A 14,773-nucleotide genomic window follows, 5' to 3' on the forward strand; every position below is an offset into this window, starting at 1 on the left:
AGATTGGTCGTCTGTGGCAGATTTCCTAGAATATGTGTACTCACTTCATTCGTTCAGCAGATCCTGGCCAAGAGTTAACCTTGCTTTTTAGAGAAGCCTTGGTGTATGGTATCTCAGGATCAGGGTCGCCGTAATGTAAATCTTTGACTAATGGGAAATAGGAGTGGAATAGATCATCCACTGCAAGATAACTGAGCTGAAGGCGAAACAGCAGAATATTAGCATACACGTTTTTATAAGTTCAAAATGATTTTTGAAAGCTACTTTAACACTTTAATCACATGAGGTAAAATTGCAAAGACACATGGGTAATAGGCGTTACTATGTGCATGTATAACTAATAAAAGCGTATTTTTAAGGTCTTCCAGGCTTTATAAATATTTGATAAATTTCCATAAAAAATAGATAATGTCGTATGTAAATCTCTACATATAGTAATATGTATTGTGTTGCAAATATTGCAATAGACACATAACACATATTGATGGTATGTCATAATAACAACAATGAACTCCTACAGGAGATTCGAAGGGAATTTTACACTCGAGTGTGTGCTTACACGTGGTTCACGTGGTTCTCGCGTAGTATCTTTTTCCATGTGTCGCCTTGGGTTGTTTATTTTGGTAATATGCAGTTTATTTCAATAATAATCTAAATATAGCAAATTGACTATACGTATATGTATACTATGAGTAGTCGTCCATGTAAATCACTTAGGCATATAAACCCATAGCCATATTGAGTCGTGATATGTACAACACCATCTCCTACCTGGAGGTTCCTATCGACCATCAAGTTCATTTCAAAATCATCATCATCTTCTCCAAATGGATCCATAATATCTTCTGCTACCTGTAACGTGACATAATATGTGTGACATAATGTTAATTAATGTTAATGTCGTGTGTCATGTTAAACTCTCAGGGTCAAAATAAAAACTATATAAACTGAATATATTGCGATGGCATATTGCCTACAACAATATTATTCAACGATGTTTTAGTTATTTCGATGATGAATATTTTGTTTCAACCAAAAATGTGTTTAATGCAAATTGTATTTTAATATCGATGTTACTTAATATGCAACATGCATGGGTGTCACTTGTGCAATATAAAATTAAAAATACACACGTTCACTCCGATAAACGCACACAACGCGATAGCTCCATCTACTAGTCATAGCTAGCAGAGCAGTAGACAAATCAACAGCCACAAACTCCAACTTTATTCAACTGCTCGGCAAAAGCATATAACGTTATACATTCTAGAATATTCTGACATAAACTCTGCCCTCTAAAGTTGAACGAAGCAATCACGTGATTATGACTCATCGTATTCGAACAGTAAGTCAATCATCTACATTTCCGTTGACATTATTAATAGTAAATGATGTCACCTAGGGGTTGGTTTGTATCTATCAACGGCGAGTCCCAAAGGTCACTTTCGCAATTCTATAACTTAGGATTAAAGTTATTAACGTCGGACAGTTGCACGAATAATTACACTTATTTAAGTACGCAGTCTTTAAACTACCGTTTAGATTTGATGACAGAATGTATGGCAAACTATGTCATCAACGCAAAATAATCTGTTACAGAAAGATGTCACTTGTGATGTAACATGCATGGATGTCATTCTGATATATGCATGGAAGGCTCCCGCTGTGCAATTTGTGTATACGTCACCAGTGATGCAATATGCATATATGTCATATTTGGTGCAATGTGTATAGACGTCACCAGTTATACAATATGTATGGACGTCATAATATGTTGTACAATAAACATGAACGTCAACTGTGATGCAATATGCACGGATGTAACGTGAGATACAACATGCATAGATGTCATTGTTGATGCAATATGCATAAATGTCACTGTTGATGCATTATGCATAAATGTCACTGTTGATGCAATATGCATAAATGTCACTGTTGATGCAATATGCATAGATGTCACTGTTGATGCAATATGCTTAGATGTCACTGTTGATGCAATATGCATAGATGTCACTGTTGATGCAATATGCATAGATGTCACTGTTGATGCAATATGCATAGATATCACTGTTGGTGCAATATGCATAAATGTCACTGTTGATGCAATATGCATAGATGTCACTGTTGATGCAATATGCATAAATGTCACTGTTGATGCAATATGCATAAATGTCACTGTTGATGCAATATGCATAAATGTCACTGTTGATGCACTATGCATAGATGTCACTGTTGATGCAATATGCATAGATGTCACTGTTGATGCAATATGCATAGATGTCACTGTTGATGCAATATGCATAGATGTCACTGTTGATGCAATATACATAAATGTCACTATTGATGCAATATACATAGATGTCACTGTTGATGCAATATGCACGGATGTCACTGTTGATGCAATATGCATAGATGTCACTGTTGATGCAATATGCATGGATGTCACTGTTGATGCAACATGCATGGATGTCACTGTTGATGCAACATGCATGGGTGTCACTGTTGATGCAATATACATAGATGTCACTGTTGATGCAATATGCATGGATGTCACTGTTGATGCAATATGCATAGATGTCACTGTTGATGCAATATGCATGGATGTCACTGTTGATGCAATATGCATAGATGTCACTGTTGGTGCAACATACATAGATGTCACTGTTGATGCAACATGCATAGATGTCACTGTTGATGCAATATACATAAATGTCACTATTGATGCAATATACATAGGTGTCACTGTTGATGTAATATGCATAGATGTCACTGTTGATGTAATATGCATAGATGTCACTGTTGATGCAATATGCATAGATATCACTGTTGATGCAACATGCATAGATGTCACTGTTGATGCAACATGCATAGATGTCACTGCTGATGCAATATACATATATGTCACTGTTGATGCAATATGCATAGATGTCACTGTTGATGTAATATGCATAGATGTCACTGTTGATGCAATATGCATATATGTCACTGTTGATGCAATATGCATAGATGTCACTGTTGATGTAATATGCATAGATGTCACTGTTGATGCAATATGCATATATGTCACTGTTGATGCAATATGCATAGATGTCACTGTTGATGCAATATGCATAGATGTCACTGTTGATGCAATATCAGTCGTAGTGTAATATTGTATTGTTTCATCGTCAACCCAAAGTTACTCACCTTCAGCCAGCCAAAGTAAAATAAAAACTGTAGAAGTGTAAATACGGGAATGTATAAATCTGCATTTCGGCCTTTACTTTGATAACCTGCATCTGGTTGTAGATACTGTCTACCAAATAGACATGCTAAAAAGTATGTATAGACGGCTATAGTCACAACCTCCAGAAAGATGAGGATATAATAGAAAAAAACGCAAAAAGTCAAACACACAAACAAATAACATTTTCAAAGTCCCTTCATTAAAAAGTCTAAGAACCATCTATGAAATTTGACTTGAGAAAACGGTTAAATCTCAAAAACAGGACAGTCATTTAGTGTATATAAAGACACTGAAAAAAGCGTTATAATTGGTCGAAAAGTACGAGGTGTGTTTTAATTTCGAACTCCGTCTAGCGCACATTCATGCTGATGTACCTCTAGGATTAATAGAATGACAGTTTGAATGTGATAGAAAGTTATAAAATAACGTTCCAAATGTGATGCAGTTCTCACTGTTTAATCGTTTATCCCAACACACTGACAAGACATTTGTTTGATTACTGTTGTCCTGATCAGAAAATTAACTTCGTCAATTAACTTGTCCGAATATATGGCCGACATTCACATTTATATAGTTCACAAAAGTATATAGTTGTTGTTTATAACATGTGTAATGGCAAAATATATCATAGTTCGATATTCTCCACCTGCTATAGATATAGGAAATTACTCAATTCCTCACCTGCTTATGTAGGAAGTATAACTAGTCATTATAAATGCATACCTTTTGCACATTTCCTAATTTCAACTGGGCAGTATTATTGAATCTTTACTAGACACTCGTTAAACATCAACTTGGAACATAATACCACATATTAAAAGCAGTTTATGCTCGGGAAGGCAACTTAATTTTGATCACATAATTTTGTCAATTCACTAACTAGACATAATCAAATCAATGTAATGTGGCAATATTGTCACGTGAGATTGGAGAAACACAATATAATAACGTGTATTTGATGGTTACCTGTGTATATACTAGTGGGACGCTGACCCAATCAAAACCAAATATCTCGTCACATTGGTCATGAAAACGATTAACTTCCTAGAAATTATAAAAGAAAAAATACCATTAATCACTGATACATATGAACAATGTTGTCAGTGGTGATACGCAGTAACAGTAGGCATGGAAAGAACAATGAGTTTGTTGAAGACAAACTACAATGCTGGATAGAGTGAAGAAAGTTGGTTAAAGTACTGTAACAGTGGATAAAGAAATATGCAGCATCAGACTAATATGATTATATAAAGACCACAATTATTCTCTAGCATTGAGTTAAATTATCCATAGTAATTATGTTTTAATGTATTATGCAGACAGCACTTCCACGTGAAGAAAGTTAACACACCAAATGTGTAATATTTTATTATGTAGGACATTAGAATTACACTTTTATACATCATGTTGATATAATTGGATTGTATTGTTTACACGAGAAACTCTTGATAATATAATGAATTGTCGACAGACTGAAAACCATGGTAACATGACATTGCGCGCACAAACACCACCGAAAATACCCAATTTGTAAGGTCTTTATATAATTATGTATGTTATTCTGAGAGAACGTTTTATAATTTAATGTAAGACGGAGAAAAACAAAGAAATGCATAGAAGCCATAGAGATGAGATGGAAAAATTAGACTAATTTGGGAACGGCAAATCCGTCAACCTCTGCTAAATTTTCCAAACTGTCAGATTATAAGGAAGAAGAGGATATGGATATGTATGTAGAACATTTCAGAATATTTGCATGTATGAATGCAAGTATGAATGCCATAGAGACTGATTTGAAAAACCTTTCAGGAAGGCCCCTAGCTATATACCACACCTTGAGTAACTCTAAAACCCCTGGATTGTGATAAAGGAAAGCTCACCATGATAACTGCATTAACGTAACCGCGAAAGGGTAGAGGGAGAAGTTTGGTCACGAAACATAAACAACACGTAAATAGTGTACTATTCTACAGTACATAGGATAGGCATTTTAGGGTGGTCACATTACTATTACAAGCAAAAAATTATATGTGCAACCAGAATGAGATTAACATTCATGGCGGGCGTGTAGTAATATTTGGTAAGGTGTGTGTCCCTAGTAACTAAGCCATAGCAATCAACAATTTTGAGGAAGTCAAACCTAAATTGGCACTATACTGATTAAAATAAGCAGCCTCTCGGCTGAGATAGCTCCGCTGTTAGCAATGCACACTTCAATTAAAGAACTGAAGATATCATTAGAAAATGAACAATATATATAGTACATTGTTTCAAAGCAATCAAAACTTCGGTTCTCAACAAGAATTTGAAAAACTATAACCTTTTACCAAAAATATTCATTAATATTAGATAATTGAAGATATCATCACAAAATGAACACATCTGAGAGAGGTCCACTTGTAGTACCTATATATGTAATATCAAAGCAATAAGCCTTGCCGTTCTTAACAAGAAGTCGAAAATATCACTTTTTACCAAAAATGACAAAAATATTCACGAAAATTAGAGAATTGAAGATATCATCATGAAATGAACAAATCTAAGAGAGGCCTAAATAAGGCACATATACACCAAGTATCAAAGCATTCAGGCTTGTAGTTTTCAAGAAGAAGTCGAAAAGTAAAACATTGACACGGACGACGGACGCCGACGGACAATCACTCATATGATAAGCTCCGTCGACAAAGTCGACAGCGGAGCTAAAAACAAACGTATATATAATACATAAGTTCTTGACCGATATTTCGAATATACATTCATTTTGTGGACAGAGTGTTGGTGGGTGTGTCCCTAAAAATCATTGACATATTCATAGCAACGTGTGTTCAACATCCTATTTGCCAAATCCGATCATTGCTGCTCGCAGTTATGTTTGTTATGTTGTAGTTTGATTTACGTGTCACTGAACTGAAACACAACGTTCAATACATGCCAAAAACAGAAATTGACTATATGATATTTAGATTGCATTTTTTAAATGACGTCATTTTAAATTAACTGAATAATTGTAAACCAATTTGGCTCAGTAAAGTGGTTATACAAATTATTCTCATTTGCATATTTTTAATTTGTGCAATTTTAATGATAATCTTTTTACAGTATACAATATTTCTGTTTACAACTCGTGATTGTATGCGTTCAATTGTTACATGGTGGTTTCCATGACAACACAATTGTTTAACACTATCTGTCATAAGAGATGGCGGCCGCTAACATATAAGTACAATTAACAGATAATTACCAAATGTATCAAATCAAAACGCTTACAAAACTCGCTGGCAAATTAACATAATGGAATGTCTGTTAATTTGAACAAACTTCGCTCTGTGTACAGTCAGATTTGGTCTGAGATGTACCATCTCAAATTGAATACCCTAGTTCTACTCATGTCCTTGTTTTCGCTGCGACGATATTTTAAAATTTCGGGTCTTAAATTATCTTAAATTATCATGATGACATTGTGAAGCTTTTAGCTCACAAACTGATTACAATATCGAAAAAACAAGATAAGTTTGGAAGAGGTGAGAAAATCACGATCTTCTGATATTTTCAAATTGCTATTGATCTACAAGCTTAAACATAACAACGATTCTTGTGAGAATCGTGTTTTAACTCTTGTGTCAGGTAAATGTAAATTGTTATTAATATGTATAACATTTGCGTAATTTGTGAAACAATGAACAAGCAGTTGCAGTTTTTATGCAAGTACTCACATCAATAATACTTTTTACTGCTGGCGCACTTGCAATACGGCCATCTACCCTGGCAAGACGTACTAGATTTATAAACCAGATACAGGGTACCCAGTATTTGGCATGTTGTGATGGTATCTCTTCATACGATTTCCGTTCTTCTTCTGTCATAAATCCTGTGATAATAATGATGATAATAGTAGCGTTCATTATAATGCATTGTTTTAACCACACTAATAACATGTATGTTCAGCTTTTTGGAATAATAGTACAAATACGATTAGTACGATCTAGGTTAATTGTTTGTAATACGATGTTGTAACTTAACTATGACCTAATCGCTATCGTATCACCCACCAACAAAAGACGTATTTGAGGGGTCAGGTTCACTGACAGAAAAAGTTCAATCTCAAATTAGACCAGATGCGAAGCCACTAAATAAAGGTGAAAGGTCAACTGAAGGATGAACTAGACGGAAAAAGCAAGAGATAATAGCACTAGTTTCAGAGCAAAATTCATGGGCCCGAAACAGTACTCTATGTAGACAAAATATTGTTTTATTGGTAATGCATCAATGCAGACGTCAAAGACTGAATTGAGAAATATGACATGTTTCAAACAGTAGAAATGCGACAGCACTAGAAACACATGTATCGTACATAGAATCTGAACTGACCAGATTACAATCTTATGAAATGGTAGTTAGAAGACGCAACAACAAGAACCATCATGTATCCCATACAATTGATTGCAAAGAGCTTAAACAATTCAAAGAATTCAGTCAAAGTGGAGTTTTGAACATAACAATGGAACCAGCAAAGAGTCGCATGAGAAAAGCGAAATGGACTGGAACAGATCCTCTACTAGCCAGGTGAATGTAACAAAGCAATTAAAAAGAACACGACCAGACAGCCTACTATAACATTGGGCCAAAGATTTCCATTCATTACAAACAAGAGCTACTGTCAGAATAATGAGACAACTGCGATAGCTGCCAAAATCAAGGAGAAAAGTGAATTATATGATTATTTGAGATAATCGAATTTATACTCAAATTAATACATACGATTTTGATCTTCTTTTTCAAAGGGGAAAAATGATTTGGTACTGTAACTGAAATCTGACCTGATCGCATGAAATATGTATCTGTAGCTAATGCACGTGTTGTCGAAGCAGCATGGTATAATTCAGTATTGAGACTTGGACGTGGCGTGAAATGGTGTTACTTGTTTTGTGTCAACACCATACACAGTCAAGAAAGTTACATGATACATGTATTGTGTCAACACTGAAGTTATACATAAAGGTTTATGTTGCATGTATTTTGTCAACATCAATGTTATACATGGAGTATACATGTCAACGCCAAGATGCACGTGTCATTTCGTACAACATGTGCTAGCCAATTCATTCATCCACCACCTTATGTACTCATTTGCCACAACATGTACTTCCAATTTTCTTGGTCATAACATGTAGTTTATATGATCTGAAATCATCACATAACCAGTAACAAATATGACTAGATACAGATTTTAACAGTTTTCAAAAAAAAAGGTTTACTGTACTTATATGGATGACACATACTAGTAGGGTTGCGGAGAGGATCACCAGCCGGTGAACAAATAAATTTGTTATGTGGGTATAACATTGTAAACCGTCACATAGCCTTTTGCGTAAATTAGCAACTAGAGCATGAGTGTTATTTTCAACTTGAGAAATAACTACACTAACTACCACGAATAGGAGAGTCTGCCACGAGTCTTCACGGCATATGTACTAGCTTCCACTCGTTATTTTTGAACTGGTCTAAAATCACAATTACATTTATTCACAATGTTCATTGCGGTGTTTATTTCACAACACTGATGCTGTAGATGATTATATTAAAAGTCAAATGATAGAAAGGACCTGAATTGCAAGTAGTTTTAACGGAACTAGCCGGAGTTTTGAACAAATATCGTCTGCCTCTCCCATGATAAATGTTGTGCAAGTACCAATTTCTCCTCAGTTTTAGTGGCAAGAAATGACACATGAACAACGATTTATTTAGATCAGTCAAGCCACATAAACTAAACACAGGTTATTGGTGAGGGATTACAATGGTTGCGCCGTGATCAAATGCATTGTTAGGAGAGCCGTGTCGTCTACATCTGAATCGTTTTCCTCGCTCAGCATTTTATTGTTCATCCACACGTTGAAAGTTTACATAACACGTAATTTTCTGTGGCAAGATTTTGTAATTGAGTATTGAGTATTTCAAACAAAGGAAACAAAAAAACGAATGGTTTTGACAGAATCTGCTGATAACGTTTACCTCGTAATTATGTTTTTTTGAATAGGCTGAATAATGTGATAAATGTCAAACGAGTAGCCTATTGTGTTGCCTATAATATTAGCGTCAGCGATTCATAGTCTGAAACATTTCGGGGTTAGCAATTACCTAATACAAACCCGAGCCGTTTACTCGACATTGGGGCTGATTTAAATGTGCGACATTTGTGCTGATAAACATTGATCCCACAATCCAATGCGCTCTTCTAATGGAAATCACAAAATGAGGTTTAATCTGGGCGCGACTTGCACATAAAAGAATTTCTAATTAAAGTATGGAAACGTCTCAGTTTGTACTCGTTGATCTGCGCAACAGTCAAAGTCGCCATCTTTGTTTATATGAGACCATATATCTCGCGCATGCGTGGCGCGACGACTACCGCCCTTTAACATTCCTATTATATTAATATACATCTGTCACCGCAACGCCATTACAGTTACAGCGTGTCGTAATTTTGCGGTATTGCAATGGGTATTTTCATCCTACCATATTGGGAAACGCGAATTCTAAATATGAAACGATTACGCGTAAGCAAATATGGCAGCCTCCAGGGACCTGACCCCACACAAAAACGTTCACTCAATCTGTTCTAAACTTGTCGTACCTTTGGGAGGAAATGATGTATAACAATCAGGTTAAGAATACCCATACACAATATACAAGAACCTAGTTAACCAGAAACCCATACACAATATACAAGAACCTATTTCACCAGAATACCCATATACAATATACAAAAACCTAGTTCACCAGAATACCCATACACAATATACCCGAACCTAGTTCACCAGAATACCCATATACAATATACAAGAACCTAGTTCACCAGAATACCCATATACAATATACAAGAACCTAGTTCACCAGAATACCCATATACAATATACAAGAACCTAGTTCACCAGAATACCCATACACAATATACATGAACCTAGTTCACCAGAATACCCATATACAATATACAAGAACCTAGTTCACCAGAATACCCATACACAATATACATGAACCTAGTTCACCAGAATACCCATATACAATATACAAGAACCTAGTTCACCAGAATACCCATATACAATATACAAGAACCTAGTTCACCAGAATACCCATATACAATATACAAGAACCTAGTTCACCAGAATACCCATACACAATATACAAGAACCTAGTTCACCAGAATACCCATACACAATATACATGAACCTAGTTCACCAGAATACCCATACACAATATACATGAACCTAGTTCACCAGAATACCCATACACAATATACATGAACCTAGTTCACCAGAATACCCATACACAATATACATGAACCTAGTTCACCAGAATACCCATACACAATATACAAGAACCTAGTTCACCAGAATACCCATATACAATATACAAGAACCTAGTTCACCAGAATACCCATATACAATATACAAGAACCTAGTTCACCAGAATACCCATACATAGTATACAAGAACCTAGTTCATCAGAATACCCATACACAATCTACAAAAAACTAGTTCACCAGAATACCCATACACATTATACAAGAACCTAGTTCTCCAGACTACACATACATTGACTAGAATTGAAGATAATTAATTCAACTGACGTTAATCGCAAGCTTCGCTTCCCCCGTGTAAAAGTATGATTAGTTGACCACAACTCAATAAATAGGGCAAATGCCATTCCCTTGCAAATTAGTATTCAATAGTGGATTCTAACCTCGTAAATTATTCATTGCACGACATCTGTCTAAGGACAGTGAAAAATGCTTAGAATATTATGAATGCCATGAGTAGTTAATTCGAACGATGTCACTGAATATTTTGCTGTTTGCCTTTACACGTCGTAAAATGTAATTGAACTTCGCGGTCAACGGGCTGAGCTTACTCTACTCAATTAACCCGTTTAAAATGCAAAGTCCTTTCCATTTTAATAACATCTTTAATAACAAATTTATTAATTGACTTATGATTTTAAAAAGGGGTACGGTTCTATGTTTATTCATAATGGTAGACATGTCAAAATTTAAGACAAGAAAATGGATACTGTATATATCAGCTTATTAGACAACAACCTTGACAATGTATGCTATCATTCACAACATTAGAATGAAATATCAAATGATTAGCGATTCAAGAGATTAAAATCCAAGATTGAATTGAAGGTCTTTATTGTAATAAAAAACACTATAATATGCTAGTGAGTGCTAGTAACACAGGTTATGTAATGTTTTATTCAAATATCGTTTAGTTTTTCAAGTATACACAATTAACTATTTGGTACGATATTTTTAATCATTGAGTGAACGTATCATACTTCCGGTCCACAAGTCAGCATCATCGTAGACTATCGAATTTGGGAATTCGGGATTCGACCATATAAAAATGATATTCTCGGAAAAAAATATATGGCAAAATATATAGTGGAATATTGAACAATATAATTCACTGAATGGAATTAATTACATGACATGGCCCTTCTTTAAAAAACGGGGGTCATAATTGGGTTATAATGCATGGATGTATACGTACCTCCATTGACCACGTGATCAAGTGTGGGGAATCTTTTCTTGACACTCTGACTGACAGAACGAAAGAGTAGAAGAGTAGATAAATTAACATAGCGGACCATGGTACGACGAAAGATTCTGCCGGATTCATCATCCCCGTCTACATGAGCAGCTACATTGTACACCAACCTATCAGGCCAAGGAATGGCTAGAAATTGGTCCCACCAGCGGTGGATAATCACTGATACATAGAATCCAAGAACGAAAGATACTGGTATTAAACTACTGAAGTCATCGGCGTAGATGCAGATGGAATCGAAGGTTTCTTTCTGTTTCGCATTGAGTACCAATCTATAGACTAAGCTGATCACAGTATAAGCACCAAGAAACACCAGAAATTCCCGGCGGAGAAGCTTGTATACGCTACCTTTCCAGCGAAACAACACCTTAAAATAATTGCTGACTTCTTGAACTTTTGGCTGAAAATTAAGAAAACGTTTGCTCATTTTAATCAAGCTGGGCACCCATGAAATCCGGAGAAATGACAGAAATGTGTGTAGAGGCAAACGCATTTCTCGATAGTGTCACGAGAGTGCTACTGTTTTAGCATGCAAAGCTGATCGTGTGACGTCATAGTGCACATATCGGAGCGACTTTATTATGCGAGACTGGCGCGTTCCCATCCACGTCTATTTATCTGATTTAGAATAAGCCAAGATTCATCAGTGTGTGCTTAGTTATCCTTCATGGCAGACTGCCCACTCAAATGACGTGTCTGCATACAGCCAGTGTTACATATCAATCACAAGCTATACGTCATTGACTCCGAGGGAAATAAATCACGCTGCAATCTAGGCGCAATTGCATTAATTTAAATTAAATAAAGCTACTGATAATACGATCTATTATATAAGCATATCACTAGAGGAATAACGTATGTACCAGTGTCAGTTGCACTCATGTAGGTCACAGGACGTTTTTGCATTGAATGAATAATAATTGCTAATTTATATAGGTCATGTAAGTGAACATACTTGTAAATACGAGGTCATCTTTAAACACTAAATCGGCATAATGTGTGTCACATAATTTCAGTGAATATATTAAAGAAAAATATTTGCGTAAATCAATCACAGTAGTTGATAACTCGAAGATTTCTTCTATTAGACCTAATGTATAAAAGCGATATTTAATATGTACGATGTTGATTCGATTTTGCTATATTTAAACTCAAATAATTTTATTTCTTTGAAGATTTTATATAAAAATAAAAGCATACATACTTTGTGGTATCTGTCAAATGTTTTTAAGTACCGTTTTATTTCATTACCAGTTTTATGTCTCATACAATCAATAAATGTGTGTGTTTTAGGAGCCAGGCATATAGTTGAGAGTTTAGTTTTAGACGAGGATTCACATTATCCGGGACTCACGTTCCCAATTCTCCAAAATTGGATGGCATGTTTTGAATTCTGAACAGACGATGTGCATTGTTGCTAATGGACATACCGGAGTGACGTCAAGGAATACACAAGTAAAGTATAGCTGTAAAACAGAAAAGGTTACGTCATTGTTTGGGAGTAAATTCAACAAAACAGGGCATATTGCTTCTACTCGTGATATAGTTCAAAATACGAGTCACATCCATCACGGAGAAATTGTATTAATTATAATAATATATAACGGGGTTGATTCGCTGGACACTGATTGTCATTTCATGCATTACATTTCATCACGATCACCCGGCATTCTTACTATACATACCTCCGTTTTGAGATATACTCCATTGGCACGTGATTGCAAATATAATTTAATAACAATACAGTAACTTAATCTAAGTATGTTGCAGCATAATTTAACCTTTGAACACATTCTTATGGAGAAACTACCGCGTTAAAATGGGGATTCATTTTAAAATGTAGAAGATTAGGTATAAAAGATTGAGGGACATTTTATTGAGTATTTTATATTATGCCATATTTGTTCCATAAGCACACGTAAATCAATCATAGCAAAACATGTTCTATCATTTTGAAAATATTGTCTGTTCAATATACATGAACATTCATTGCACTTCTAAAACTAAGCAGAACAACGCAGTATCTTGCATCTACTAGAAAGTAAGAATATGTCAGCATGGTCTTGAAATGACCACAGAATGAGTAATTGCCAGAAGAAAAATAGTATCATTTATCAATTTAGCACAGGATATTTTTGTTTTAAATCAAGCATTGTACAATGAATTTAATCTGTACAACATTCAGTAACCAAGATTATACTTTTTATTTAGTGTTGTGGAATACACTTTTTTTCACATTAAATTAATAATAAGAATAGTAAACAAATGTGAGTGCCTACTCAAGGAATAAAACCTGAATTCTTAGATTAAATTGTCAATATATATTTAGACCGAGTTTAAACTATATTTTCAGCAATATCCTATATATTCAAGGTACTCAAAATTTAAAAATAGCTTTTACATTATATCTATATTGGATCCATATTTGTATAAATAATAAACATGTGAGATATGCGAAAATTAACATGGGCGAAATTGTATACAGATGGATATGTCAACATTTGTGAACAATTAAAGTAGCTACTACAATCACACACTACAAAAACAACAACAACAAAAACAAAAACAACAACAGAATTTCTTGAAATCTCATACTTTTCTTGTTATTTATTACAGACAAGGCAACAACTGCATTGTTATATGCTGGGTCATTAAAATCCGACCTATTTTGTCTATAGCCACACCTCTGCTTTGCATGTCAGCGTGTGCTAACTAAAACAACAATACAATAATTATAATTGTAATAATATCAGCAAGTAAGTGTGCCCTTTGATATATAAATAAACTATAAGGATAAACACAGTGTAGAGTTTGCACTGTGTTATACATCATACCTCCTGAACCACTTTCCTAAGGCTTCATACCTCCTGAACTACTAGTTCTTTCCAAAAGCATCATGACTCTTGAACCACTTTCTCAAAACTTCATACCTTCTGAACAA

The 14,773-nt window shown here is 34.9% G+C and overlaps 1 protein-coding gene across 1 annotated transcript in view; it reads right to left on the bottom strand.

Moving 5' to 3' along the window:
* The window catches only part of LOC100370007 (bestrophin-3-like), a 32,407-nt gene that overhangs the window by 5,142 nt on the left and 12,492 nt on the right, over window positions 1-14,773 (bottom strand). Inside the window, exons 2-7 of the mRNA XM_078006924.2 lie at window positions 11,776-12,232; window positions 6,940-7,094; window positions 4,193-4,270; window positions 3,187-3,345; window positions 772-852; window positions 45-196 (exon numbers count right to left, since the gene is read on the bottom strand). Coding sequence (XP_077863050.2) covers window positions 45-196; window positions 772-852; window positions 3,187-3,345; window positions 4,193-4,270; window positions 6,940-7,094; window positions 11,776-12,232 — 1,082 coding nt within the window. The remainder of the gene's footprint in view (window positions 1-44; window positions 197-771; window positions 853-3,186; window positions 3,346-4,192; window positions 4,271-6,939; window positions 7,095-11,775; window positions 12,233-14,773) is intronic.

The sequence above is a fragment of the Saccoglossus kowalevskii genome, chromosome 2, assembly GCF_978046115.1.
Source record: "Saccoglossus kowalevskii chromosome 2, keSacKowa6.1, whole genome shotgun sequence".
In the NCBI taxonomy this organism is placed as follows: domain Eukaryota; kingdom Metazoa; phylum Hemichordata; class Enteropneusta; family Harrimaniidae; genus Saccoglossus; species Saccoglossus kowalevskii.